The 26305-nt window shown below is 44.0% G+C and overlaps 1 protein-coding gene across 1 annotated transcript in view; it reads right to left on the bottom strand.

Moving 5' to 3' along the window:
* Window positions 1-10717, bottom strand: part of RNF220 (ring finger protein 220) — a 232980-nt gene extending 222263 nt beyond the window's left edge. The window contains exons 1-2 of the mRNA XM_081085825.1: window positions 10441-10717; window positions 3304-4045 (exon numbers count right to left, since the gene is read on the bottom strand). Coding sequence (XP_080941951.1) covers window positions 3304-3928 — 625 coding nt within the window. The 5' untranslated portion in view covers window positions 3929-4045; window positions 10441-10717. The remainder of the gene's footprint in view (window positions 1-3303; window positions 4046-10440) is intronic.
* Window positions 10718-26305: the final 15588 nt, after the last annotated feature.

Below are 26305 nucleotides of genomic sequence, written 5' to 3'. Positions count from 1 at the left end.
AATCATGTACTAGGAGACACAATACTTTACCCAAATAGCTACATTTTTTCCTACAAAAAAATGGATATTTAATCACAAAAGAAACCCTGCCTACCAGCACTCAGATTGAAGGAAAGAACATGTGTACATTACACCATGTCTGCAGGCCCCTCTCTCAAATGCTCTCACATGTGAACGTATCTGCATATGGATATAGTGTGTGAGCAGGGGGCGGCTGCAACAGTAAAAGCTGTCAGTGTTTCCATTGTAAAACTGATTTTTCATTGACCTAAAACTCAGTCATAAAACTTCTCTATGTAAGGGACACACACACACCCAGTAACACCACCACCACTACCAACAACAACACCACCCACCACCACCACCACCCCTGCTAAATGCTTATTTAGGAGTTTCACTGTTGTATTTAATGAAAACATTTTTTACACTTTATGAAAAAAATTGTTTATATGAAGAGAACTGAAAAATGAGTCAACCATATCAGAAATTAACTCTAAATTTTAAGAATAAAAACTAAAATATGTATGGTTTATATTTTATTATATTGGCAGTCTGGGCAAAAGGCACTTAACCTATTACTTTACTCTTTTGAACACTTTCTATTCTCTCTCCTCTTGCCTTCCCATCCCCCTCCCTGCCCCATCTGCCCCTCAAGCTCTCCCTTTGCAAGCAGTCTTGTATACTGTCACTCGATTATCTGAGAAATATTACTTATTTCAAAACGGTTCTGTAGGGAGGACCTGAAAGGCATCTAGTGGGAATAATCAGGCCTTCTAACGGCCCTTAAATATGTATTTACATAAAACAGACCATAAATATTCTGACACACATCAGCATATGACAAGAGCCAAGAAAGCTGCTACAGACTTTGTCACGGGGCCTCTTCAACCCTTCCCGACAGAAAAATGTTTCTCCTGCCTTCCAAACACTCAAAATCAAAAGCACAGATGCTATGCAGTACCACCCTGTGACGGCTGCCACACTGTCCGAGGAAAGGAAAGAAAGAGGAGCACAGATCCAGGGTCATCACTGGGCAGTCTCCTCTTGACTTGGCACCTTTGTTTTTTGCTAAGGATTAGTCCCAAATGCAACTCCAGATACTAATGTGGGTTTACAAACATCACACACTCACATGCACACCCATAGGTTGAATATCTGTGATAGAGAAAAAAGGAGAACACAAACTACTCCCTAAAGGAAGAATATTTTAAACAAATAGAGGGAGAACGGGCTCTAATTTATGTAACCGTACAATTTGAAATAAAGAAGTTTCCCCACCCTTCTGATCAGAATCTCATTAATTTCAAGGTCAGAATTCCATTTCACTTTGGGAGACAGACTCATTTAATTTTTCTCCACCCAGGCGTATTCCTGTGTGAGGGATCCATCTCCATGGGGGATGGCACCACCACACAATGCAAACCAGGCAAACAGAAGAGTTATGGCTTTGACACTCAGAGGGGAATGGATATCCACATCTATGAGTTCTGACTTGACTAACAAGCTTCCTCCTGGCTCTGGGGGTCTGACACAGGTTTGGGCTAAAAAGATAGATGGAGACAAGCTGGATATGTTAGGAGAGAAGGAAGGAATCTTGATCTGCAGATGTTACTTTGTGGAACATTATTTTTGAAGAGGGTTTCATTTTCAACTTGTATTTGCAGAAAAAAGGGGCAGAATTTGTCACACCCTAATCCAGGGCAGCTTTAGCCAGAGGTCAGATTACAGCTAGCCTTGAGCACTTGCACATTGACAAGTAAAAACTAAACTGAAATAAAATTAAACAGACCAACACAAAGCCAGCCTATGTTCAGCAGGTAGGTATATCCAAAAGGCAGGATCCTAACACACACATCAGCTGCACAGAAAGGGAAAAGGTGGAAGAGGAGCTAAAGCAAAAGTGAGAGAGCACACGGGCAGTTGTGCTGTCACATAGCAGCCTTCTCCCTTTAGTGGGGAGGTCTCAGGCTCACAGAGGCTGACATAAAAGACACACTTGCAACATATTTCAAAACCAAAGAGCGATGGATTTACAAGGCAGGTTGATTTTATGATGACTTTTATTGAAAAGGTACGCTGGGTTTAGGCAGATGCCTTTTAGCGCAGGAAAGTTAACACAGTGCCTAATTCAAGGAGACAGCCTGAGGAAGCAGTGCCGACAGGGGAGAGAGCTGCAATGTCTCTATTACTCTCCTCGGCATCATAAAGAGAAGAGAAAAAAAATGGTATTCGTGTTGGTAGTTATAGAGAGGACGGGAGCACAAGACATAGAGAAGAGGGGAAAGCAAACCTCAGGTGTAGTTTTCTTAAGAAAACAAAATGAAGCAAACCTTAGAACAAAGGGTTGGGTGGGAAAACACCCTCAGTTCATAAATTTTCACCAGACTTGAAGAGAACTGCTCTGTCTACCCACAGCCCAAAAGCTTTAAAACACAACTATTTTCTGGTTATATTCTATTATAGTAGATGAGAAGATTGCAGGGTTCAGCAGTCGTAGTCTACAAGTTCCAAATCAAGGTTTAGTTCCAACTATTAGTGAGGGTAGCCAGAGCCCAAAAAGGCACTTGGAGGACATGAGAAAGCTGCTCCTTAAGCGGAAATTAATAATTGTGAACATCAAATATGGAGTAGTCACGTGGGTCAACCATATCTAGTCTAGTCCTAAAAGTGGGCCCCTTAATAAGCATCCAGCAAACCTGTAAAATCCCAAGAGAAGTCAGCTTTCTAGCCTTGCGATTGCAAGGAAAATACAGCTGTTTGAAATGTTTTATGGTGATTGACGACACCTCTGTCCTGCTCTGAAAAATAGCCTGATATGGACAAGGGCTGAGAGTTGTGACAATAAAATCACGTGGAGTCCACTGGCTGTGATACAATGGAAAAGCTAAAATCTAATCCTGAGATCAGAGAAACATAATGAGGACAGCAAAGAGAGGAGGGATGGATGAGTTTCTTCAGGCCCCCCAAATTCCCTTGGAACCTACACTTTCCGATGAAATGACATTCACTACTGGTGCCTATATGGCACCCCTCTTCACTCCAGAGTCCCCAGGGAATAAGCTAATCATGCCCTGCAGAGAAAGGTATTGTGGAGGCCAACTTGCTACCTTCAGGAAAACATTTCCTACAGAACTCTCAATGCTTACTGACAGAGTCAAGTAAAGGTTAGTACTCCATAGCTATGGAATGGGAAGGAACTGGCCCTTCCCACTACTAGGAACAGGAAAAAGGCCACGACCTGTTGAACACTACTGTAAGGCAGGGCTTACTGGGGGTAGAGAAGGCTCACACCAAAGTACTTACATCTGTCATTCCGGTCCTCTGGGCTAGATGAAGCTTCTCGATCCGAAATGAGGCCGGAGACAGCAAAAATCTTCTTCCCAGTGTCATCAACCTTAAGTGAACCGGGGGAACTAGATGGCAGCTGTGTCCCAAAGTCATATTCCTTGCCATCTGCATCTGAGAAGCGCAAGTGGGGAGACTCTGTGTCATGGCAGTTCTTCAGTCTCTTGGCGGGTGTGAAGGCTGACTGGTAACTCTCCCTGTCCTCAGTGGAAGCAAAGGGACGGAAAGCGCCGACACCACTGTGATTCAGCATACTGATTGGAGTGCAATCTAGATTTGGGGGAGCAAACTGGGGGTGGAGATGTAGTAAAGAAGGGGGGAAATCTCGATTGGCAAAGGTGCCCGGCACCCCACCCTGCCGATGGTACATCGAGGCAAAGGTGTAGGAACCGTTGGTGAATGGAATATGCACGTCCTTGTCTACTGAGACAGGTACACCAAAGGGTCGTGGCTGCTGACAAGGGATAGAAGCATCTCGGCTGGCCTCAGCCGTGGACGCCAGGACCATCAGCGCTGGGGATGCCAGCGGGTTGGGGAGGTAGGATGAGTTCTCCATCTTGAAGGCTGCCCGGTGTAAGTCCATTGGAGTTTCTTCCTATGGCCCGCGTCACACAAGAAGCAGTCTTCCCTGGGAGGGAGGCTGAGGGGCACCTTGGATCAGGGCAGGGAATGTTACTGGGGAATCATCCCCTTCTAAGACCTGCAGAAACAGCAAAGAGAAAAAAAAGAGGATGGAGAAAGGTTAGGGGGAGGAAAAAAGGGAAACCCCAAGTGATCGAAACACCATCCTTCTGGCTTACAGATGCTCAGGCAAGAGACACCACAGGCTTCAGGAGCCAGCGGGCAGCAGCATCAGACCATTTTCATTCAGGAAAATCAATAGACAACTTACTGTGATGTACGCGTAGCTGACTTTGGTCCCTACACGTTCCGGGTGAAATGCGCCTGAGCCCAGCAAAGGAAAAAAAATCATAAAACCTCCACATACACTATTCCCTGAGCAAATGAGCTTTGGAAGACCAAGTCACCCAGTAGATTAGGTGGGGGGTCTATATTTTAAAGGGTTTCCACCTGCATACGCCACTCATGGCAGGCCCCTGATGTTCAAACAGAGACTAGGATCCACCTCTATGACCGCCCCCCCCCCCCCGCCCCCAATGTATGAGTCCTCTCTTCATCTCCTCTAACAACGCCCTGATAATGAAAAATCCCTAAATCAAGCACATCCAGACCATGAACATCTGCACATGCTAGGTGGTACAAATTGTACGTGTGGATAAATCACACACATTGGCACATGCATAAACACATATCTTCATGTATCATCTAAGACTGTTTTGAGAAAGAAGTGCTGTGTGAACAAATAGCAGCAACATTATTGTTGCTGCATACCCCTCTCTGATCACACAGGTTTCCTCTTGTCTGAGAAGGAACAAAACCTTCATCAATAAAATGCCTGGCGTCTCTGACAATATTTAAAAACATAATGGGTGCCTTTGGCATATGTTCTCTAGCAGCGTCTGTCTTCCAGGGGCAGCAAAGAACGGATCGGTAATTTTAGTTACTAATGCACTCACTCTTAAGTAGATCTGTAAGCTGCTCTGAATTTGCCATTAACATTTAGAGGAAAATGTTAACAAAATTTCTGACTTATTTTGCTCAGCTAGTTGGCCCAGTCAGAGTTGATGTCCAATGAAGGCCTCTGGAACAAATTGGAGTTCGAAGAGACTTCTTTCAATTTCTCTTTTAAATTTAGGTTGCTCATTTTCATAGCCACTGATTCCATTTCAAAATTTATCTTTAGTGGGAAGTGGGAGAAGGATTATATATCAAAAGTCTGGGTAACACAAGATGAATAGTAGGACTTATACAAATATATACACTAAATAGAAACTTAAGTGAAACTCCAAGGGTAACCAAAAAATCATCATCTGCTACAAATTATAACCTTTAAAAATTGAGTCATGTCTCAAATAAAATTTACCCCCTCCCTTAAAAAAAACTGCCTAGATAATGGAGTATCTATCTTTGGTACTCCCTCAAATAGAGAAACCTCAGTTAAACTGTAGATGAATCCTCCTGGCTTAATGCAGTGCAAAGAGAGTATTTCCTTCTCCCATCCTGTAGTAGACATGTCAATGACTGTTATTAATTGGGAAGATGAGTGCACACCATCAGACTGCTTCCTCATTTGGCATCTTTCCTTATAGACATCATTGCTAAATTACCAGATTATGTATCTCACATTAACGGATTTTTCTCTCTTCCAAATTTTAAATAACTTTCCTGTCAAGTTATAGCAGTGCAGGGAATGATCTGCCAAGGACAGCCAGCTAGCCTGACAAGTCTGGGAATCCTGTTCTTGGCTGTTTTCAAGTCCGATTAATAGCCATGGATGCTCTGAAAGTGGGTCTAGGGCTGTTCCAAGGGTTCTAACCAGCTTTTCATAACAGATAGAACTACTTGTCCATCAACAAGCAATATTATATGAGGCAAGCTGGAGAAGAGGGCAAACTTAATACACTGGGGGGTGAGGGGGAGAACGTGTCTCCCCCAAAATGGCCAGTCACCCAGAGGATTTGCTTTCTATTTTTACTTCCTGGATCACCTCATTATGTTAAATGAGTTTCATAAATTAGTAATCTGGCGACAGCACCGGACACTCCAACAGAACGCGGTGAATCACTCAAACCTGGTTATTCATTTGAAACTTCATTATGCTGAAAATAAATCAACAATATTTTTCTCAGGCCACATCTCCTTTACTCCACTGTGTGGGTGCTGGTCTCTGTGGGGGGAGGGGGGGGGTGTTTTTCTTTTCTTTTTTCTTTCTTACCCCCTCCTCACATTAGCAACTTGTACAGATGAGGCTTCAGCAGACCACAGTCATTATGAAAATCTATAGTTAATACACTCCCAATGTCAAAATGTCATGGGTTTAAACACAGAACCCAAAATAAGAAAACTAACTGGCCCTCTTAATTAAAAAAATATGGATTGTAAGATAATCAGCTTGATGGAGCATTTGGGTGACTGTGAAGAACCGGGCAAAGGGAAAGTAAGTAACTGTTACTTTTCTGCCTCTATGCTGATTTTTTTTAATTTAGCACTTCGTGCAAATCCAGATTAAAATAACTCCAGCTATTGATCCGAGCAGTGGAATTGACATTAATTTTAGTTCACTTCTCACTTTGCAAAGGGATCAATAGGAAGTAATAACAGCTGACATCCCTGCTGAAAGGAGGAGAAAGAAGGGCTGAAGACAGAAATCGAAAAGCAACCAAATAAATCATCAGCTACTTTTCCACGGCATCAGACAAACTCCAAACAGATTGCAAAAAGTCTTTGTTGAATTAACTAAACAAGGAGGAGGGATCAATCCACGAAGCTAAATAAATTGTCTGGCAGGCAGTGAGGATGGACGAAGGGACCAACAAATATTGAGTTTTAAAAATTTCAAATCCTTGACGTGATGGGTTTGGTTCAGGTCTGTATGAGTGTGGGGAGTTTGTTTGTTAAATCACACACCCGACCCTGGTTTAAAGTGATTACAAAACGCCAACTAACTGAATAATTAGTGAGATCACTAATTGCGTGGTTCAACATGCCAGAACCAAGACAAATGAAACGAAGAAGCTAGCGTTCAGAACGTGAAAATGTCTGTGTCTGGGCTGATGCGCAGGGCTCCTCGCTTTCCTGAGCGAACTAGTCACTTTCGCATAGAAAAACCGAAAGCCAGAGACAACGTCTCAGAATGGGCAGTTTCCCACCCCAGTCTCTGACCATCCCTGTCCAGGATCTGGGCTTCTTGACTGGAGCAGGTTATGGGTGTAGAAGGAAGCCACGCTGCCGCCACCGCCGCCGCCGCTGCTGCTGCTGCTCCTACTGGGAGCCAAACCCACTTGCAAATGACTGCCACAAAGAAAGCTGCAAAGCCGCTCTCCGGAGCCGAGCTCTGAATGCCCACCAAACTATGATTCTGCTGGCAATTACAATGCACACACAACACCCCTCTGCTTACTACAACAGGTGACATTTTTGTGGTCTCTGAACCGTTTCCAAAAGCCAGGAATGAAAATAATAGAACAAATTAAACGATATTTTTCCTTTGCATAAATAAACTTTTAAAAAATTAACGGGCAACTTAAAAAGCAAAGAACAATGGGAAATGGGGCCAGGGTATGGGGGGTTGTGAAGAACTCAGAAAAGAATTTTTTTTTTTAAGTTCACAGACTTCTTCCCTAGAAGAGAATTCCCGCACACCAAATGCCCACGGGGTATCTGGAAACACCACTCTAACAGACATTTTACCACCATATGCAAGGAAGCATAAGGCTAACACGGTTCCAGAGCTGGGGCCCAAGCCTGCGAATCAGACGTGGCCAGGTGTCGGTCCCAGATTTGGACCCCGACCCAGATCTGGTTTGGCTAACGGGTGCGAATCCGAGACAGCCCAGCCTGTCTAGAGTGCGAGGCTGCGGGGCTGCGGGCTCAGCGAGCTGTGCAGAACTCAGCCAGTAAGAGTCTGAACCGGGAAAAAGCAACTCATTTAGGACAAACGGAGGAAGAAGAGGTGAAGGCGAAACCTGCATCAACTTCGGGCCAACGCAGAGCCGAGGCCGCCACTCCTTGGCCAGACCTCTCCTACCAGCTCTCGGTTGCCTTTCTTTGCACAAAGAGTACTTTGGGTCCCCACATGCTCCTCCCGAAACAATCTGCTTGTAACTTTGGGGAACGAGGGCGCCGGCCGGCGAAGAACGGCTAAGTGCGAGGGGCCCGGGTCCGCAGCCGGACAGGGCGCACGGGGCAGAGGCCCGTAGGACGCTGCCTTCGATCAAAGTCCAAGCACCTGGTGCCCCGAACAGCCCCGCCCCGCGGGTCACCCGGGTCCCGTCGCGGCGCGCCTCCGCCTCGCCGGGCAGCCGGGGGCTCCTAGGAACCGGTCTCCCGAAAAGCGGGCCCGCGCGGGCAAGCCGGGCCCTCCGGTTCCGGGCCTGCGGGCCTGGAGTGCGGGAGGGAGGGCTCCGCCTTTCGCGCCGCGGCGGCCCAGCTGCGTCCCGCTAAACAGGTGTGATCCCCGCTCGCTCGGTGCCCGCCGCGGCCCCGTGGGTCACTGGAGGCGCGGCCCGCCCTGCCCTCGGCCGTCCCTCCCTCGCCCCGGCGCGCAGCCCCCGAACTGACGCCACTTTTGCAGGTTCCCGCGGGCCCGGAGGGAAGGCATCGGAAGACGGCGCTTCGCTCTTCCCCGACGCTCCTTCTGCCTCCGCCCTCGGCTCCAGGTCCATTCCCAGGAAGAACCCCGAGGCGGGCAGAGGGAGGCCGGGCACCCCGGGCCGGCCCGCTCCTCCATTCTGACCTGCCGCTTCCTCACCGCCCGTCCTTGTTTCCCTTTATTTCCCCTTCTTACTCCTCGGCCCCTCTCACGCCAAGTCCGGAACCGAGGCGAGAGGCGAGGTGTGGCTGGTGGGCATCGAGGGCCGAGAGCGCCCGGACCTCCCCTCTCAGCGGCTGCCGAGGCGGGGAGGCGACCCAGGCCAGAGACCCTTGCCGGTCGGGCCAGGCCGGGCCAAACCCCACACCCAGCGCCCCGCCCTAAGTCTCCTCCCGGTTCGACGCGCGTCCAGCTCGGGGCCTGGACCCTGGTGCTCCCCTGGAGCCGCGGGCCGCGGCCCGAGAAAGCCCCGCGTTCTCCACGGGAAGCCAGGCTCTTTCTCTGCTTCCCCGCAGCCCGCGCCCCCGCGACTTCGGGGCCCTGGCGCGCCCTCGCCGGCCGGGGTCCACTCGGGCCTCGAGCTCCGGGAGCGGAGGACGGAGCGGGCTCCCCCTCGGATGGCCGGCCTCACCGCCGTGGGCGGCCTCGCCCGGGGGGCCACACGGAAGCTCTCCGCCCAAGTTTGCGTGCCCTGGAAGAAAAGGCTTTCCCTTACAATGCACAAAGGCGAGCCGCCCAGGCCGAGCCCTGAAAAGCCCGGGTCGGGGCGGGGGGCGGCTGGAGGCTGGGGAGCGCGGCGGCGGGGCGGCTGCGGGCGGAGAAGGTCGCTCGGCCGGGCTGACGAGCGGGGCGCGGATGGCTGCAGTACCGCAGCGACCAACGTGTTCGCTGAAAAGTTTTGTTCTCAAGTCGGAGGAAGAGAAATTGTTACTCAGTTTAAGGCAGGTAAGTCTATGCTAAAAATAAAACCACAAAAAGAGCAGCGTGCGGCTGTCTGTGTGGCGGTCCTCGCACCCCGCTCCGCAGAAGCGCCGGGTGAGCAGCCCCAGCCCCGAAAATCCCGGGAGACCCCCTGCGGGTCGGGCAGCTCTCAGGCCAGGCGGGTGCGGCCGGGCGGAGCGGGGGGGAGTTTGCCGGTGGCAGGAGCAGGGTCCACCTCTGGGCCAGCACCTGCCTCCTTGCAGCCCGCAGCGGCTCCCCATCCCACTCGCCTCCCTCCACGCCCTTCACACCCGGCCCCGCTAGGAAAGTCAGCCCACACCCGGAGGCCCAAGGCTCCCCGTTTCTCCTCGGGTACCCCACCGGCCAGGAGTGCGTTGTGCGGGGGCGGTCGGGGTCCTTTCGCATTCGGATCGCCCCTTCCCCGTCCCGCGGCTTCAGGCTCCCCACCGAGTACCACCCGGTCCCGGCCCCGCCGGAAATCACCGCGGGGTGGACCGGAGAGCCTGGTGAGAGGGCATTCTCCAGACGGACCCAAACAAAGTGGGGATGGGGCTTCTTAAAAGATGGAGAAAAAAAGTCCTGCTCCCTTCCCTAGCTGTCCCCTCACCCTCCCTACTTGTCCAAGTCCCGCGTCTGGTCCCTCCCCCTCGCGCCCCCCCAAATAAAACACATTAAGGAAAACTCGAGACGGAAAGTTTGAGCGAGGCAGCGCGCGGAGCGCGCAGGGCACAGATGCTGGGAGGCTCCGTGGCGAAGATCGAAGACGCACCAGCCCAGGTCCCAGCCCCTGCCCCTGTCGCGGGGAGCCGCCCGAATCCCTAGGAAACGGACCCGGAAAGTTAGCCAGGTTCCTGAGCAGCCCGGCGGCCCTCGCACCCACCCCTCTGGGGTGTGCACACACATACACACCCACACACCCCTTTCTGCTTCTCCATACTTGCCGTGTAAATTCCTTGAGAGAATGGTCGCACTTTTCAGGACGCGGAGGGAAGGAGGCGGTGAGTGTGGTGCATGAAAAGTCCCGGGCGCGCAGGGCCGGCGGAGGCGGCGGCGGCGGCGGCGGCGGCAGCGGCGGCAGCGGCAGGCGGCTGGCCCCGGGTCTGTGTTCGCGAGCTGCCTGGGATTGCATGTACAGAGTGAGAGACTCGGTTGGTGTGAGAGAAGGAGCAGTGCTGCCTCTCAGCGCTGGCTCTAATCAGTGAATGAGCCTCCACTCTCCCGGGGACTCGGGGACACACACACACTCACGGGCGCACGCACACATTCTCTCACACTCACACACATACAGGCACTCTGAGCACTGAATACATTAGGGCACTAAGGGACTCTGGGAAATGGAGTCCAGACCCAGGGCACTCCTGGAGAACAGACCTGCTGGCCCTCACCAAAGAGCTCCAAAGTCTTGGAGTGACAGAGAGACACTGTAAATTGAAGAGAGAGCTTGCTTTTGTTCACAGCCCCTACCCACCCACCCGCCCCCCCCCCCCAAAGGACCTACAGGAAATGAATGGTATGTTGATCTTCTTGCTTTCTTGATCCAAATGTGACCAAGAGTAGATGGGTAAATCTTTAAGACTGACACTCACTGCAGCTAAATGACCCTCAAATCCTGGATCCCTCATAAGCTATGCCTTTTCCCCCCAGAAAAATCTGACTTATCGGTTGGCTTCTGGATGCTTCTCTGGGTCTTTGCCTATAGTAATAAGGTAATAAATGAATATAAATACAACTAATACTTTTAGAGGGGATAGAGAGGACCTAGTTGAACACTCAGGTTTGAGCATTAACATTTTCATTGGTGTTTATATTTATAGTTTGTTCTTTTCAAATCATTTTATGTCATCATTTAATTCACCACAGACAGAAGACAAATAGGGGAAATGGATGGAGAACTAACATCCCCCCAGTGCCTTCTAGGAGCTGGGTTTCAGGACTAAGTGCCCTTACATAATCTCATTTAATCCTCAGATTAATTCTAGAGATAATATTATCACTATTTTATATATAGAAGAGGAAACTGAGGTTGAAAGGGTTTTGTAATTTGCCCACGGGAACCTGATTACAAAGTCTAGAACAGCAGGTAGTTCTAGCTCTGAAAGCAAAGCCCAACCAAAATCTAATCCTGGTTTTAAAAAATCATTCCTTTCTTCTGTGGTTCAGTTTCTGTAATTACAGATTTCTCATCTAGAAAAAAATGGGGGTCGGGGGTGGGGAGGGTAGTATATACTGATAATCCACCCTGAAAAGAACCACATGGGATTACAAATTGTCAGTCTGAAAACACAGAGTCCTTGAACTCTCATTCTTGCTATTATTTCATGGTCCTCTTATGTTTAACATTAGGTAGCATCTAATTATTATGCATGGTTATGTTTACCTGTGCTGTCTGTATTTTAAAATTTTAGTTACCAATTCTTGCAAGTAAATGGTTAATTTGACCAACCCAGAGTTTCTTGTCATTGCTGTCTCTGCAATTCATTGGGTCAGGGTTGTTGCTCAGGAACGTCTAAGTCTTTAATCGTGTGTAGTCACTCATTCAGACAGTAGCTTTTACTGGTGGAAGCACTCCTCTCCTCACTAGGTTATTCTTTCCCGCTGAACTGTAAACTTCATGAGGGCAAGAACCACGTTTGCTTTATTCATCATTATCCCTCAACATCTAACAGTGTCGATCTTAGTTGAATAAATAAATGAGGATATAAAAGTAAAATGAACAGCCCAACCAGCATGGCTCAGTGATTGAGCCTCAACCTGTAAGCCAGAAGGTCACAGTTTGATTCCCTGTCAGGGCACATGCCTTGGTTTCAGGCTCGATCCCGAGCAGGGGGCAAGCAATGATTCTCTCTTATCATTGATGCTTCTCTCTCTCTCTCTCTCTCTCTCTCTCTCTCTCTCTCTCTCTCTTTCTCCCTCTCCCTCTCTGAAATCAATTTTTTTAAAAATGTATATTTTTAAAAAGTAAAATGAACAAATAAAATTTCTGCCCCCAAAGAGTTCACCATCTAGTAGAAAAGACTAGAGTTAGAAAACAATTTGATGACTGCTATAATTTAGCGTGACCATGTTGTTCATTGGTCTGAGACAAGCTTGACAGTGAAAAGAAGCACTGTTAATAATTACGCTGGAGTGGCAGGTGTGAAGAGGGAACATCCTGAGCAAAGAAGGTTGACTAGTCACTCTAGCTACATAATGTGTTTCATTCATTCATTTAACAAGAATTTATTGAGAACTCTCTTGTGTGATGTGTTAAAGGAACTAATAAACCACTTGATTTCCCTAGAAATGAAAGTATGAGTCACTGAGTAGCAAGACATAGTTAGGAGAAGTGGGGAAAATCACAAAAGGCTATGTATACTAAGCTAAGAAAAGTGGACTTTATCCTATAGATGATGAGAAATCCCTTGAGGGTTCCTTAGGGGTGTGACATGGTAGGATTTCTGTTTTAAAAAGAGCACTAGTTACTGGGTAAGCAGGGTGGAGTTCAGACAGGAGGCAGGGAGAATAATTAAGAAGTCTATTCTAGGTAATTCAGTTGAGACATACCAGTAGTAGAGCCTAATCCAAGCTACTGGGGCAGTGGGAATGAAAAAGAGGGGACACATTACAGTGAGATCTAAAATGTGGAATCAACAGGAATCAGCTACTTATTATGGCAGATGAAGGCAGAAGGGAGACTCCATGTAAATCCTAAATAGGATTTTATTATTTATAGGGACAAGATGCTGTTAGTACTTTAATGTTCATTCGTAGAAAAGGCTTCCTCAGACCAGCTTATAGAGTTCCCATAAATCCACTGGACATCTCACAGGTAGATGATATAGTAAGAAGCCCTATGTCAATCATCAAGCCAAATATTTTTAACTGTTACTATATGCAACAGTCAGCACTATGATGCAAGCACTTTGGAATTAGAAAAAATAATCACCGTCTATAAAAATAATCTAAATGAAAAATTAAGTGCAACCCCCCCCCACACAAAACCATAGCAAAAATTATATAATGCAAAATTGAATATGTAATACCTCACTAATTCATAGGTCATGTGTCCAGCAACAACCTCAGCTATCCAAAACACAGTGAACCAGGAAATAAGCAAAAGGAGTCCCAGAATAGCCAAAATAAACATTACAAAGTCCATGAACTAAAGTTAACACATTTTACTCCTAGGAGGATTCCTCAAACCTTCACTCAGAGCCGATTTACTCTTTCTTAGGTACAATTCTAATAAGCTTGATTATTTGGCTTTCCCATTCACAGCTGATTAAGATTGTCAAATTAAAAGGGGGCAGCCATTAAAAAGAATGAGATAGACTTGGATATACTTACATGCAAGGATACCTACAGGATATTGTCGGGTGGGAAGAAAGCAAGTCAGATAATAGTATGCATAACATGATTTGATATTAGTATACCCACAAGTAGATGTGCACACTGACAGAAAATGACCTGAAGGAATAGACACTAAACTGATAGCAATGGCTACGCCTAGAGAGTGAGGGTGTGGATGTGCGTGAGTGCTGGGGTAGGAAGCCAGGAATGAAGGGAGGACTTTGATTTTTCACTTCAAATGCTTCTGTTTGTGTTTCAGTGAACATATATTAGTTTTTTAATTTTTATATCCATTTAAAAGCATATAAAAGGAGCAAAGGACAGTGTCTTAGAGAGAACACACAGACAGCAAGAAGTGGTGATCAAAATACAAGAAGTGAGCACAAGAACTCAAAACCAGGTCATAGAGTTACTTTGTGTGGAGTTAAAAAGGCCGATTCCATCAGTGGTAACAGAGGGTGTCACAAATTCCAAACCCGATGCTTTCAGGGATAAGTCATCAAGTAACACATTATGTTTAGTATAGTTTACTTATGAGAGCAAGCAAGTGTGTATAAACATGGAAAAATAGATTCGCACCAAAAGCAGATTTTGATACTTTAGGAGAGGTACATTTCAGTTGTCTGGAAAATATGTTTTTGTGGAACACATCATTCCCTGAAGATGAAAAGTAAAGGAGACAGTACTTTCTGTAAGAGCAGAGGTCATGCAGAGGAAGGAATGGCCCATAAATTCAACATTCAACAAACATCTATTGAGTGTCTATCAAGTGCCAGTCACTAAGGACACAGAGATAAGTTTAAAAATAGTCCCTGCCCTAGAGAAGCTTACAGTCCAGCAGCAGGGACAGGTAAGGAAACAGTCAGCAGGGCTGTACCATGTGAGCAGGACTGCGATGGAAATTCTGAGTAAAGGGTGGTGGAAACACAAAATGGGGAGGTGCCCTCAAAGCTATTAGGAAAGGAGGCAGAGACATGAGTGGTGTTCAAAAATTAACTGGGAAGACATTTAAACTGTGTAAAAATGACTGTTACGGGCTGACACTTTGGTTGGGCTTTGAAGAGTAAGTAGAGTTTACCTTGGGAGAAGGGTGGGAAGAGTGCTCCAGGGTGAGGAAATACCACATGCTAAGGCACAGAGACATCAAAGTTCTTGGCACATTCAGAGCGTGCATTTCAGACTTTCCCACCAGACAGAGGTGGTGGCAGATGATGCTAAGGGCGAGCCTGAAATGACTTGCCACTAGCTTGGAGTTTATCCTCTTTTATCTTGGGGGGGAAAAAATCAACGGAAATTTTGCCTTCAAGTCCACAAATACTGTATATTATATTTTAATGTAAAATGATGTTTTGAATTATTTTTCATCTGGTAAAACTGATGCTCCAGAAAGATGTGCCACATTTTCCAGTACTTTCTCATATCCCATGTGTAACGTTAAAAAGAAAATCCAGGGGTTCTTGTTTCTAATTTGAAAAACAAAGGTATAGAAGATATAAGGGTGCACTGGAAAAGTAGACCAAGGGGCTGTGAAGGGTGTTGTTTGTTACAGTAAAAAACGAGAAATTCCATTGTCTATCTAATGCCTACTCATACTTCAAGACTCTTCCCTAAAGCGGTGCTGCCCACCTGTCTCCTCCTCTCCTCTTCTCAACTCTTGTTACCATAGCATCCTATGCATTTACTATCCACATTATGCTAGATTTACTGCATTAAGTTTTCTGGCTCCTCCAATAGACTTTGACCTAGCACAATAGACACTGGTATCTGTTGGACTTAATTGACTTAAATTTAAGGATAAGACTCAAGAAGGATTATCAGACTTCCCAAGACAGGACAAGGTGCTCCTGTGTATATTCCTACAGAATCATGTGCTTACCTGTCAAAGCTAGTATTAAACTATACTGAAACAGTCTGCTTCCTTGTCTGTCTGTGGGGTGTAGACTTCAGGTTTCTTTTTTTTCTAATTAGCAATCATCGCGTTTCGGATGAACCTCATTGGCTAGGATATGGCCACTGCGCAAAGCTAGACTCTAGGCTTCTTGAAGGGAGGAACTGTTTCCTCAGCATTGCATCCCAAACACTTAACACTAGCCTGAAATACTTCAGTGGGTGATGGATGAGTATGTAGAACAAATGAATGAGCAGCCATTAAAAACTCTTAAGACAAGAATAACATGATCAGGTCAGTGTTTAGAAATAACTTTGGAGGCAATTTTAAATGTAGACTGGAGAGGGATAAGACTGAAGATAAATAAATTAGCGGGGGGGGGGGCTGCAAAAGAAACATTACGACATTTTTGTAAAAGACTGTCTTTTCTTAATAAATGTCTTTTTAGTTGGCTAATTTGATTATATGTTTATATTTCTTTTACAAGGCTTATCTCTTTATTTTCGCAGAATTCCTTAACGGAGGATATTCAGTTACCTCGTTCAGGAAGCCTTCCCTGACCCCAGCCGCCATCAAGCTGATGCCTTCATGTACATCTGGAGGTCATTGAGGGCAGCGACTACGTCTTATTCATCTTAGTATCTCCAAAGCCTAGGACATGCCTGCTCAATAAATGTTTGCTGAATGAATGAACACATAAATTGATCTATTAGTATACTGTACTCAGGCTCCGACCAAGACACAGAGGACCTAATGATCCCCAGTGTGCAGGTTTCAGGATACAGGAAACAGAACAAATAAAGCAAGACTGGATACAGAGGTACACCTATTCCACAGGTAACACAGGGTAAATTTCTCTCTCTGACCCCTCCATCCTCATTCTGAAGAATAACTCTCATTGAGTGAAAATCAATAAAAGTCATTTTAAGGGAAGTAGGTTTAGAAAAAGCCTCTGAAGGAAGAGAAAGGAGGAGGGGAACTTCAAGTTCAACCAATTTGGACTTTTTTTTTTTTTTATGAGAACTTGTATGCTTCAAAAACCTTTACAAAATAAAGTCTGCTTTCCCACACTCACTTTCTAAAGAAATCCCACTGCACACACATATAAACCAATGGTCTTTTTGTGATTCTCAGTTTTATAACCAAAAAAGAAATCTGCAGCAGAAATAATAACACCCCCATTTCTCAAACTGACATCAACAAGAAACTTTCTGAAGTAATTACAGACAGCTCTCAGAAATAGTCAACCAATATGGATGAGAAGAATATCCAGCAATTTATCGACAAATATTTATTCACTGCATACTATGGACAAGGTGTTAGAAAAAAAAAAAAAGACATCAGATGCACTTTCTATCTTCTACAAAGCTTGTGGATTTGTGGTGTTAAGTCATAATCAAAAGAAAAGTAAAGAATATCCAACTAAATTATAATGCAGATAAAACGTATCAAATGAGTAATGCAGACAAACTGTTGTGGGATTTTAAAGGCCAGAGAGACCATCAGGGTTTGAGGTGTCCTGAAGTGTTTTGGGAGAAGGTAGGATTCAAACAGGGCATTGAAGGTGATAAAATTTGAACAATGAAGAATGGAACATATCACAAGGATAATGCCCATAGCACGTCAGGGCACAATTTACTCATGATTACACCATTAAGAGTATTTACAATAGCAGGAGTTATTAAATTTGAGATGGAGCCCAGCTGGTGTTGCTCAGTGGTTGAGCGTCGACCTATGAACCAGGAGGTTATGGTTCGATTCCCAGTCAGGGCTGAATCCCCAGTGTGGGGCATGCAAAAGGCTGATCAATGATTCTCTCTCATTATTGATGTTTCTAGCTCTCTCTAAAGGGCTGGGGATCGAGCCTGCAGGGGCTCATGTGGGAGGGAACCAGTTAATATGTCTCTCTCACACCGATGTTTCTCTCTCTGTCTCTCCCCCTCCCTTCCACTCTCTCTAAAAACCAGTGGGAAAAATATCCTTGGGTGAGGACTAACAAAGAAAAGAAGTCACAAGGAGCTGAAGGTGGTGAGGGAAGTGCCCCATGTATGATACTGGCCTAGTTCTGCTAATGTATTTTCTATTGATTCTATAAGGCACTGGCAAGAAAAGAACAAATTAAAAATGAAGCTTTATATTTTTCCTCCTTAAATGTGACAACTTTAAGTTTTGTTAGGACTTCTGAATTCTATCATTATGCCAATCCAAAGCCATAATTTCTCTTGTGTTGGATTTTAACTTAACAAAAAACAATTATGAAAATTAAAAATTAAGCAAATATATGATACACTAAAATTAGAATGAAATTTGGGGAAAATGGCTGAAACTATTTAAAAACTGAGCTTGAAAAAAAAACAATATTTTGAAATAATAGTTGAGGCATCATTTCTATGGTTGGGGAGTGAAAATAAAAATTGTGTCCCAATGGAAGTTTTAAACTATATTTGCACCTCTAGATCTAGGCTCCAGTCTTGGCCACCTTCCTTACACCTGACCTCAAGCTATATGCACCAAGACCTCCAATCCCTGATTAAGCAGGACACCAGTGGATGCGGAGCCTAAGAATCTAATGTCTTAGGACCACTCTTCATCCTTCCCCTCAAAGAACCTTAAACTTCAAGCTTCTTTGCTCTCTACTGTCCTCTGTTATAGATACTGTGACTAATCATACTTTTGTATGGAAAGAAATACTTTCAGTACCTCCCAGATGACTTTTATTAGCCCCTGTCCACTGTTCTCCAAGGGTCAGTTGGAACTAAGCCTTTCAAGTTTCATTCCTATTTTCATAGGTTAAAGTTCCAAATATAAATACCTGCTCCCTTCCCATATTTGTCCTCTAGGAGCTGTCATTCCTAAAATCCCCCAAATTCCTTAGACTTAATCTAATCCCCTTCTCTCCCTGCCAAAACCGTCCATTTACCCTCTGGAAATCCACCTCCTCTATGCCCTCAATCACTTCTCTGAATGTTCCTTCCACTTCTTTCCTTAATCAACAAGCCTGGCTCTCTCTATACTATTTCCCCGCAGCACTCTCGAGTGAAGTCTGCTCAAGTTCTCACACCAATGAAGTGTAGGAGATAAAGCTATTCCTCAGTGTTACTCAGAGTCCTCTGCTCCACCCTCCCCCTTTTAAAAAAACCCTGCCACTCCCACCCTGATTGATCATTGTAATTTTTTTTTTTTACTGTTTTGATGTTTCATTATTTTTTTTAAATTAAATCTTTATTGTTCAGATTATTACAGTTGTTCCTCTTTTTTCCCCATAGCTCCCCTCCACCCGTTTCCCACCCCACCCTCCGCCCTCACCCCCGCCCCCGCCACTGTCCTCATCCACAGGTGCATGATTCTTGTTCAGTCTCTTCCTGCATCCCCCACACCCCTTCCCCCCCCCCAAAAAAAATAGTCAGTCCACTCCCTTTCTATGTCCCTGATTCTATTATAATCACCAGTTCATTCTGTTCATCAGATTATTTATTCACTTGATTTTTAGATTTACTTGTTGATAGATGTGTATTTGTTGTTCATAGTTTGTATCTTTACCATTTTCTTCTTCTTCCTCTTCTTAAAGAATACCTTTCAGCATTTCATATAATACTGGTTTAGTGGTGATGAACTCCTTTAGCTTTTTCTTATCTGTGAAGCTCTTTATCTGACCTTCAATTCTGAATGATAGCTTTGCTGGATAAAGTAATCTTGGTTGTAGGTTCTTGGCATTCATCACTTAGAATATTTCTTGCCACTCCCTTCTGGCCTGCAAAGTTTCTGTTGAGAAATCAGCTGACAGTCGGATGGGTACTCCCTTGTAGGTGACTGATTGTTTTTCTCTTGCTGCTTTTAAGATTCTCTCTTTGTCTTTTGCTCTTGGCATTTTAATTATGATGTGTCTTGGTGTGGTCCTCTTTGGGTTCCTTTTGTTTGAGGTTCTCTGCGCTTCCTGGACTTGTAAGTCTATTTCTTTTACCAGGTGGGGGAAGTTTTCTGTCATTATTTCTTCAAATAGGTTTTCAATATCTTGCTCTCTCTCTTCTTCTGGCACCCCTATAATTCTGATGTTGGTACGCTTGAAGCTGTCCCAGAGGCTCCTTACACTATCTTCATATTTTTGGATTCTTTTTTCATTTTGCTTTTCTGGTTGAGTGTTTTTTGCTTCTTCGTATTTCAAATCGTTGACTTGATTCTTGCGATCCTCTAGTCTGCTGTTGGGAGTCTGTATAATATTCTATATTTCAGTCAGTGTACGCTTAATTTCTAGTTGGTCCTTTATCACAACCTCAAGGGTCTCATTAGATTTCTTGAGGTTCTCATTAAGTTTATTGGCGGTTTCTAGAAAATTCTTTAAAAACCTTAAAAGTGTGGTTTTGAACTCTATATCCAGTAGTTTGCTTTCCTCCATTTCTGTCATTTGTGGCCTATTTCTTTGTCTCCCCATTTTTTTTATGCTTCGCTGTGTCGATAGAGTGGCTTTCTGTACTAGGTGTCCTATAGGGCCCAGTGGCTCAGCCTCCCCAATTATCTGAGGTAGACACTCTTGGTGCACCCCCTTGTGGGATTTGTGCACAGTCTTGTTGTAGTTAAGCCTTGATTGTTGTAGGTAACACTGGGAGGGATTGACCTCCAGGCCAATTGGCTGTGAGAATCAGCTGTGTCTGCAGTGGGAGAACTGTGCTGGAGACACCTCTCCAGGGCAAGACTTGCTTCAATGGGGCTTTGGTGCTCACTGAGTCTGCCCCCTGAGTGTGTCCTTTATGAATCCGAGGAGCTGCAATCTGGATGGTCCCACTCTTGGGTCATTGTAATTTAACTACCTCCTTAGTACTCATGGTTCACAGAAGGCACTGGAATGTGGCTTCCTGTTTCACTTGTACCACAAGTCCTGCCTTCATCCTAAGTGACTTCAGAGAAAGACCCATCCAATCTACAATGTCCTCCTACAATGCTAATGCTACCTGGCTACTGAAATACTCCTGAAAGTATTCCTTTTCATGCAGAAGTATGATTAGTTACAGTATATACAACAGTCACTCCCTGAGCTTTGTTATCACCACCTGAAATGCCTCTTATTTCTCTACTTTTAAAATCACTAATTCTGCCCAGCTAGCCTGGCTCAGTGTTTGAGTGTTGATCTATGAACCAGAAGGTCACAGTTCAATTCCAGGTCAGGGCAAATGCCTAGGTTGTGGGCTCGATCCCCAGTGGGGGGTGTGTAGGAGGCAGCCCATCAGTGATTTTCTCTCATCATTGATGTTTCTATTTCTCTCTCCCTCTCTGAAATCAATAAAAATATATAATTTTTAAATCACTAATTCCAATAGTCCACTCTCTGACCACAATCACCTATCCTTTGAGCTTGCTTATTAAACTAGCCCAATTGCAATTGTTATTCCCTTTCATTTGAATATCAGGATATTGATCCCTTCACCTTGTTTCTATTACTCCCTTCCTGTCTTCACTTCCCTTTTCTCTAGCTTAGCATTTATGCTCCATCATTTCATTCATTCTCTCAGGATTACCCTGAACTCTCTCCTTGAATACACTCTTTCCTTGTCTTCTAAGACTCTACATTCTCCCCATTTCTCTTACTTCTCCGGCAGCCCTTTCACAGACATTTTTTACTGGCTCCTACCTCTCTGCTACTAAACTTTTAAATATCCGAGTGTTTCAAGGATCTGCCTTAGGAGTTCTTGTTATTCAATACTTTCCTTAAGTAATCTCAACTTTTCCATGGCTTTAATTATTACCAGTATACATTTACTCCTCAAATTCATACTTTGAGTTAGAATTATTTGAGCTCCAGAAGGATGTATCTATCTGCTTACCTGACATCTTCAAATGAATATCTCCAAGGTAGTCAGCACGTTCAAAAGTAAACTAATCACTTTCCCATTAAATCTGTTCCTTCTGGAAATCTGAGTCATCTCTGACATCTCCCTCTCTATCTTCCCTTTCTCGTATCATCCTATGTATGTAAGAGATTTAGTAAGTGTCGGGCACATGATAGTCAGTACATGCTAATCAGTGCAAATATGTTGAATAATTCAGTAATTTGAAATAACTGGCCAGCTATTTAGTAAAAATAAAGTTTATCCCTACCTCACTCCTTTAGACTCAAAGGGGGGGGGGGGAATGAAACCATAAAAATACTTGATGAAAACATGGGGAAATATTTATATAATCTTGGAGGTGAAGAAAGCCTTTCAAGACATTTCCCAGCCCTCGCTGTTTTGGCTCAGTGGATAGAGCATGGACCTTCGGACTGAAGGAATCTGGGCTTGATTTGGGTCAAGGGCACATACCCAGGTTGTGGGCTCGATCTCCATTAGGGGGCATGCAGGAGGCAGCTGATCAATGGCTCTCTCTCATCATTGATGTTTCTATCTCCCTCTCCCTCTCCCTTCCTCTCTGGAATCAATATATATATATATATATATATATATATATATATATATATATAAAAGCCTAAGTGACCTTTACAACCGGACAACCGCTAGTAGCTATGATGCGCACTGACTATCAGGGGGCAGACACTCAATGCAGGAGCTACCCCCTGGTGGTCAGTGTGCTCCCACAGCCAACCTCCCTCTGCTGGCCAACTTCCCATGGTCCCTCCCCACCTCCCCCACCCCCCTGGCCAGCTGGCCCTGATTTGCCCTGAACAGGACTGGGTGAGATGGCCCCGATAAACCCAATCGATGGCCAGGCTGAGGGACCCCACCTGTGCACAAATTCGTGCACTGGGTCGCTACTAAAAAAAAAATATATATATATATATATAAAATTCCCAAAAGCCAGAAGCCATAAAGGAAAAATATTAACTACATACATATGTAAAGATTTTACATAATAAGAAAGACTGAAAAATATATAACAAGAAGACTGAAAGATAAAAAACAATAGAGAAAAGGTTTATACTTCATTAAAAAGAGCTAATAACAAATATCTAACTAGCTCTTATAAATCAACAAGAAAATATTAGCAACCCAATAGAAAAAGGTCAAACTGCATGACTAGATAATTTACAAAGTAAGGAATACAAATGTCTAAAAGAAAATGTGAATAAAACAATGAGCTAGTATATTTTACCTATAGGTTGGCAAAGATTAGGAAGATTGACTAAACTCACTAAAGGTAAGGATAATGGGCACTCACCTGCACTTTTGTCGGGAGTATAAATTTGAATAACCTTTCTGGAAACAATTTGTCAATGACTAACATAATATAACATGTGTATACCTCCTGATATAGTAATCCTCAAAGAATGCAATAAATTAAAAAGAAAAGGTGTTTAAAAATATAACAGAAGAAATTCTTATGGAAATGGTGTATCACTGCTGTTTGAATTTAATTTCCTTATTTAAAAGTGAACTTGAGCCCTGGCTGGTGTTGCTCAGTTGTTGGAGCATCGGCCTGTGCACAGAAGGGTCATAGGTTCGATTCCCCGACAGGGGTGCGTGCCTGGGTTGCAGATTCCATTCAGATCCCTGGCCCAATTGACGACACCTGCGGGAGGCAACCAACTGCTGCATCTCCTTCACATGGATGTTTCTCTCTCTCTGTCTCTCTCTCTCCCCCCTCTCTCTTCCACTCTCTCTAAAAATCAATGAAAAAATATCCTTGGGTGAGGATTAACAACAACAAAAAAGTGAACTTGAACCATTTTTCAAATGTTTATTAGACATTAATATTGGACACACTTTCTGTGACTTTCCTAATTCATATCCTCTGCCCATTTTTCTATTGGGATGTCCTTTCCTTATCATCATTAGGTTCTCTTAATACATTGAGGATATTAATCCTTTATTATATATCTTACAAATATGGGATCCAAGTCTGTGATGTCTTTCAAATTTGTTTATAGTGTTTTTCATTATATAGAAGTTTAAACTTTTTACTTTGTTAATTTTTTTCCTCTACAGCTTCTAGATTTTATGCCTTACTTCAAAGAAGTATTTTAAACACAAGATTTTAAAAATATTCTGCTATATTTACTCCTGATTTGTAAGTTCCATCTTTTTCACTTAATCTTTACTTATCAGATTTACATAAACGAATATTACCTGACTTTGACTGTCAGACTCACATAAACAAAGGAGATGTAACTTTCCATTGTCTAATATTCTTGGGACCCTAGCAGAGGCACCCCATCTCAATCTGTAGGTACCTGGGAAGCAGAATTAGTAAACCAGTAGTACCCTGATAGTATTTCCAGAACTAGTCATTAAAGGAGGGGCATATTTCATCCAGGAGATCAAAATGAGAAGAATGCTGGCTATCTTAACTAGAGATGTATAATGTATAATGTACAATGGAGCAGGACCTCCCCTGGCCAGAGGAAATACTAGTAAATAGCCCTGAAGACTAATGATTGGCATGCTCAGATTCTCTTGTTTCCAGTATCTTTCTCTCATAGAAAGTGCTGGATGCATTGAGCTAAAGTTTCTCTCTCTGGCTTTCCTCTATTTCGAGCTATTGCAGACCACACTGGCTTTCTTTCCTTAGATGTGTTAATGCCACTGATTAGTAGTCAAGTAACGGGTCCCAAGGGCCTGGGAGACATTGGGTTCCTTTCATCACCTGCTGATTAAGTTAAATTCTCTCTAGGGCGACCTTATTTTCCTTATTTGTAAGTTCTAAGTACTAACTACAATAGTTTATCTGGGAAGAGAAGTCTAAATTGAAGAAAAATTGCTGAACAATACAAGGCAGTATATAACAGATACAGAATTGTATAGTACAAGAGAGTTACTGAAGGTTTTTAGGCATGGAAATGAGTGATGAAAGTGATGAGGAAGACTGGTTTATCAGTCACATGAAGTTGGAGCTAGAGAACAGAGGGGCCATGAAAGCAGAGAGACTAGTCAGGAAACTATTGTGGTAATGCAGACAAGGCCAGCTCCAAATTCTAGACTGAGGGATCTATACCAAATTCATCTTTGTATATCCCTCCCTTACCCCAAAGTGAATTGGAACTTTTAGGTAATTTAAAGGATGCTGTGCTAAGATATTGTTTATCCTGTTAATTTACTCATAATTTGGCTCAGCAATACCTTTCTTTGTAATATCAACCATTGATCAAGGGCCCAAATGTAGCAAACATTTAAACATTTTTATATAATCCTTAAAAAAACTCTATAACAATTTGCAGATAAGCAAGACAAAGTTCAGAGAGCTCTGGCCGGTTTGGCTCGGTGGATAGAGCGTTGGCCTGTGGACCGAAAGGTCCTGGGTTCGAATCCAGTCAAGAGCATGTACCTTGGTTGCGGGCACATCCCCAGTGGGTGGTGTGCAGGAGGCAGCTGATCAATGTTTCTCTCTCATAGATGTTTCTAACTCTCTATCCCTCTCCCTTCCTCTCTGTAAAAAAAATCAATAAAATATATATTTTTTAAAAGTTCAGAGAGTTGTAAGACATGTGACTAAGAGTTCCTATTAGGGGTAGTGGCGATTGCATTTTTTGTATATTATTTAAAAGTCATGTTTTCTTTGCAGAAATCTTTTTAAACCATCTACCTATTCTATGAAGATGTTTAACTCAAACTTGTTAATATAATCAGTAAGTCCCTTAATTAGGCACATACTAATTGCAATGTGTCATAAACACCACTGTAAACCCCCATGTTATTGAATTCCTTGTCTCACCTCAGCATGCATTATGTCCCCTACAGGACAGGTGACCAAGTGACTTACCAAGTGAGGGTGTCTTTCTATGTATGTCAAATAAACCAAATTTCTTTCTTTTTTATATTAAAAAGTACTTATAAATTATAGTTCAATTATTATCTTCCTGACCTAAGGAATCATCTCTGAAGACCCCTAGGCTAGATTGCTTCAAGTAGCAAGGTCAGAACTTTTCTAGTTGGCTTTCTAATTTCCAATCTAGAGTCTCCCTGAAAATGCTGTTCCAAGGAAGAAGCGTGCACATCTCTTTGTCCACTTGCATAGTGGGTGAGCCTACTCTGCCCCTGAAGCATGGGGAGGAGCTAGGGCTTGGCCTGGTCATTTCAATTTTAATGATCCAGGGCCTAGAAGAGTCACAGCAAAACTCTAGAACTCAGCTCTGGTCCTTCATATTCCTGGTGGCAATCATAAGAAGAGACAGAACCTCAAATAGGCTTGTTGATTAACAAGGCTTTAGAACAGTGGTTCTCAACCTTCCTAATGCCGCGACCCTTTAATACAGTTCTTCATGTTGTGGTGACTCCCAATTTCATTGTTACAAATTGAACATAATTAAAGCATAGTGATTAATCACAAAAACAATATGTAATTATATATGTGTTTTCTGATGATCTTAGGCAACCCCTTGAAAGGGTCATTCGACCCCCAAAGGGGTCGCGACCCACAGGTTGAGAACCGCTGCTTTAGGAAAACCTTGTCAAGGTCCCTTGTCTCACTGAAGAAGGAGATGTGGGACGAGGTGCCCCAGGCCCTCCCAAGTCTCTTCCAAGTAAGTAATCATAACGAACCCTTAATGAGCACTTACTATATTCTGAACATTTATATGGATTAACTCAATCCTCACAGCAAGTCTGACGTACATAGTGATCCACATTTTACGGTGAGGAAACTGAATCACAGAGAAACTAAAGTCC

This window comes from Myotis nattereri, assembly GCF_964212035.1.
Source record: "Myotis nattereri genome assembly, chromosome: 3".
NCBI classification, from domain to species: domain Eukaryota; kingdom Metazoa; phylum Chordata; class Mammalia; order Chiroptera; family Vespertilionidae; genus Myotis; species Myotis nattereri.
Note: the sequence above shows the minus strand (reverse complement) of the source record. Positions and strands in the feature narration are given on the sequence as shown.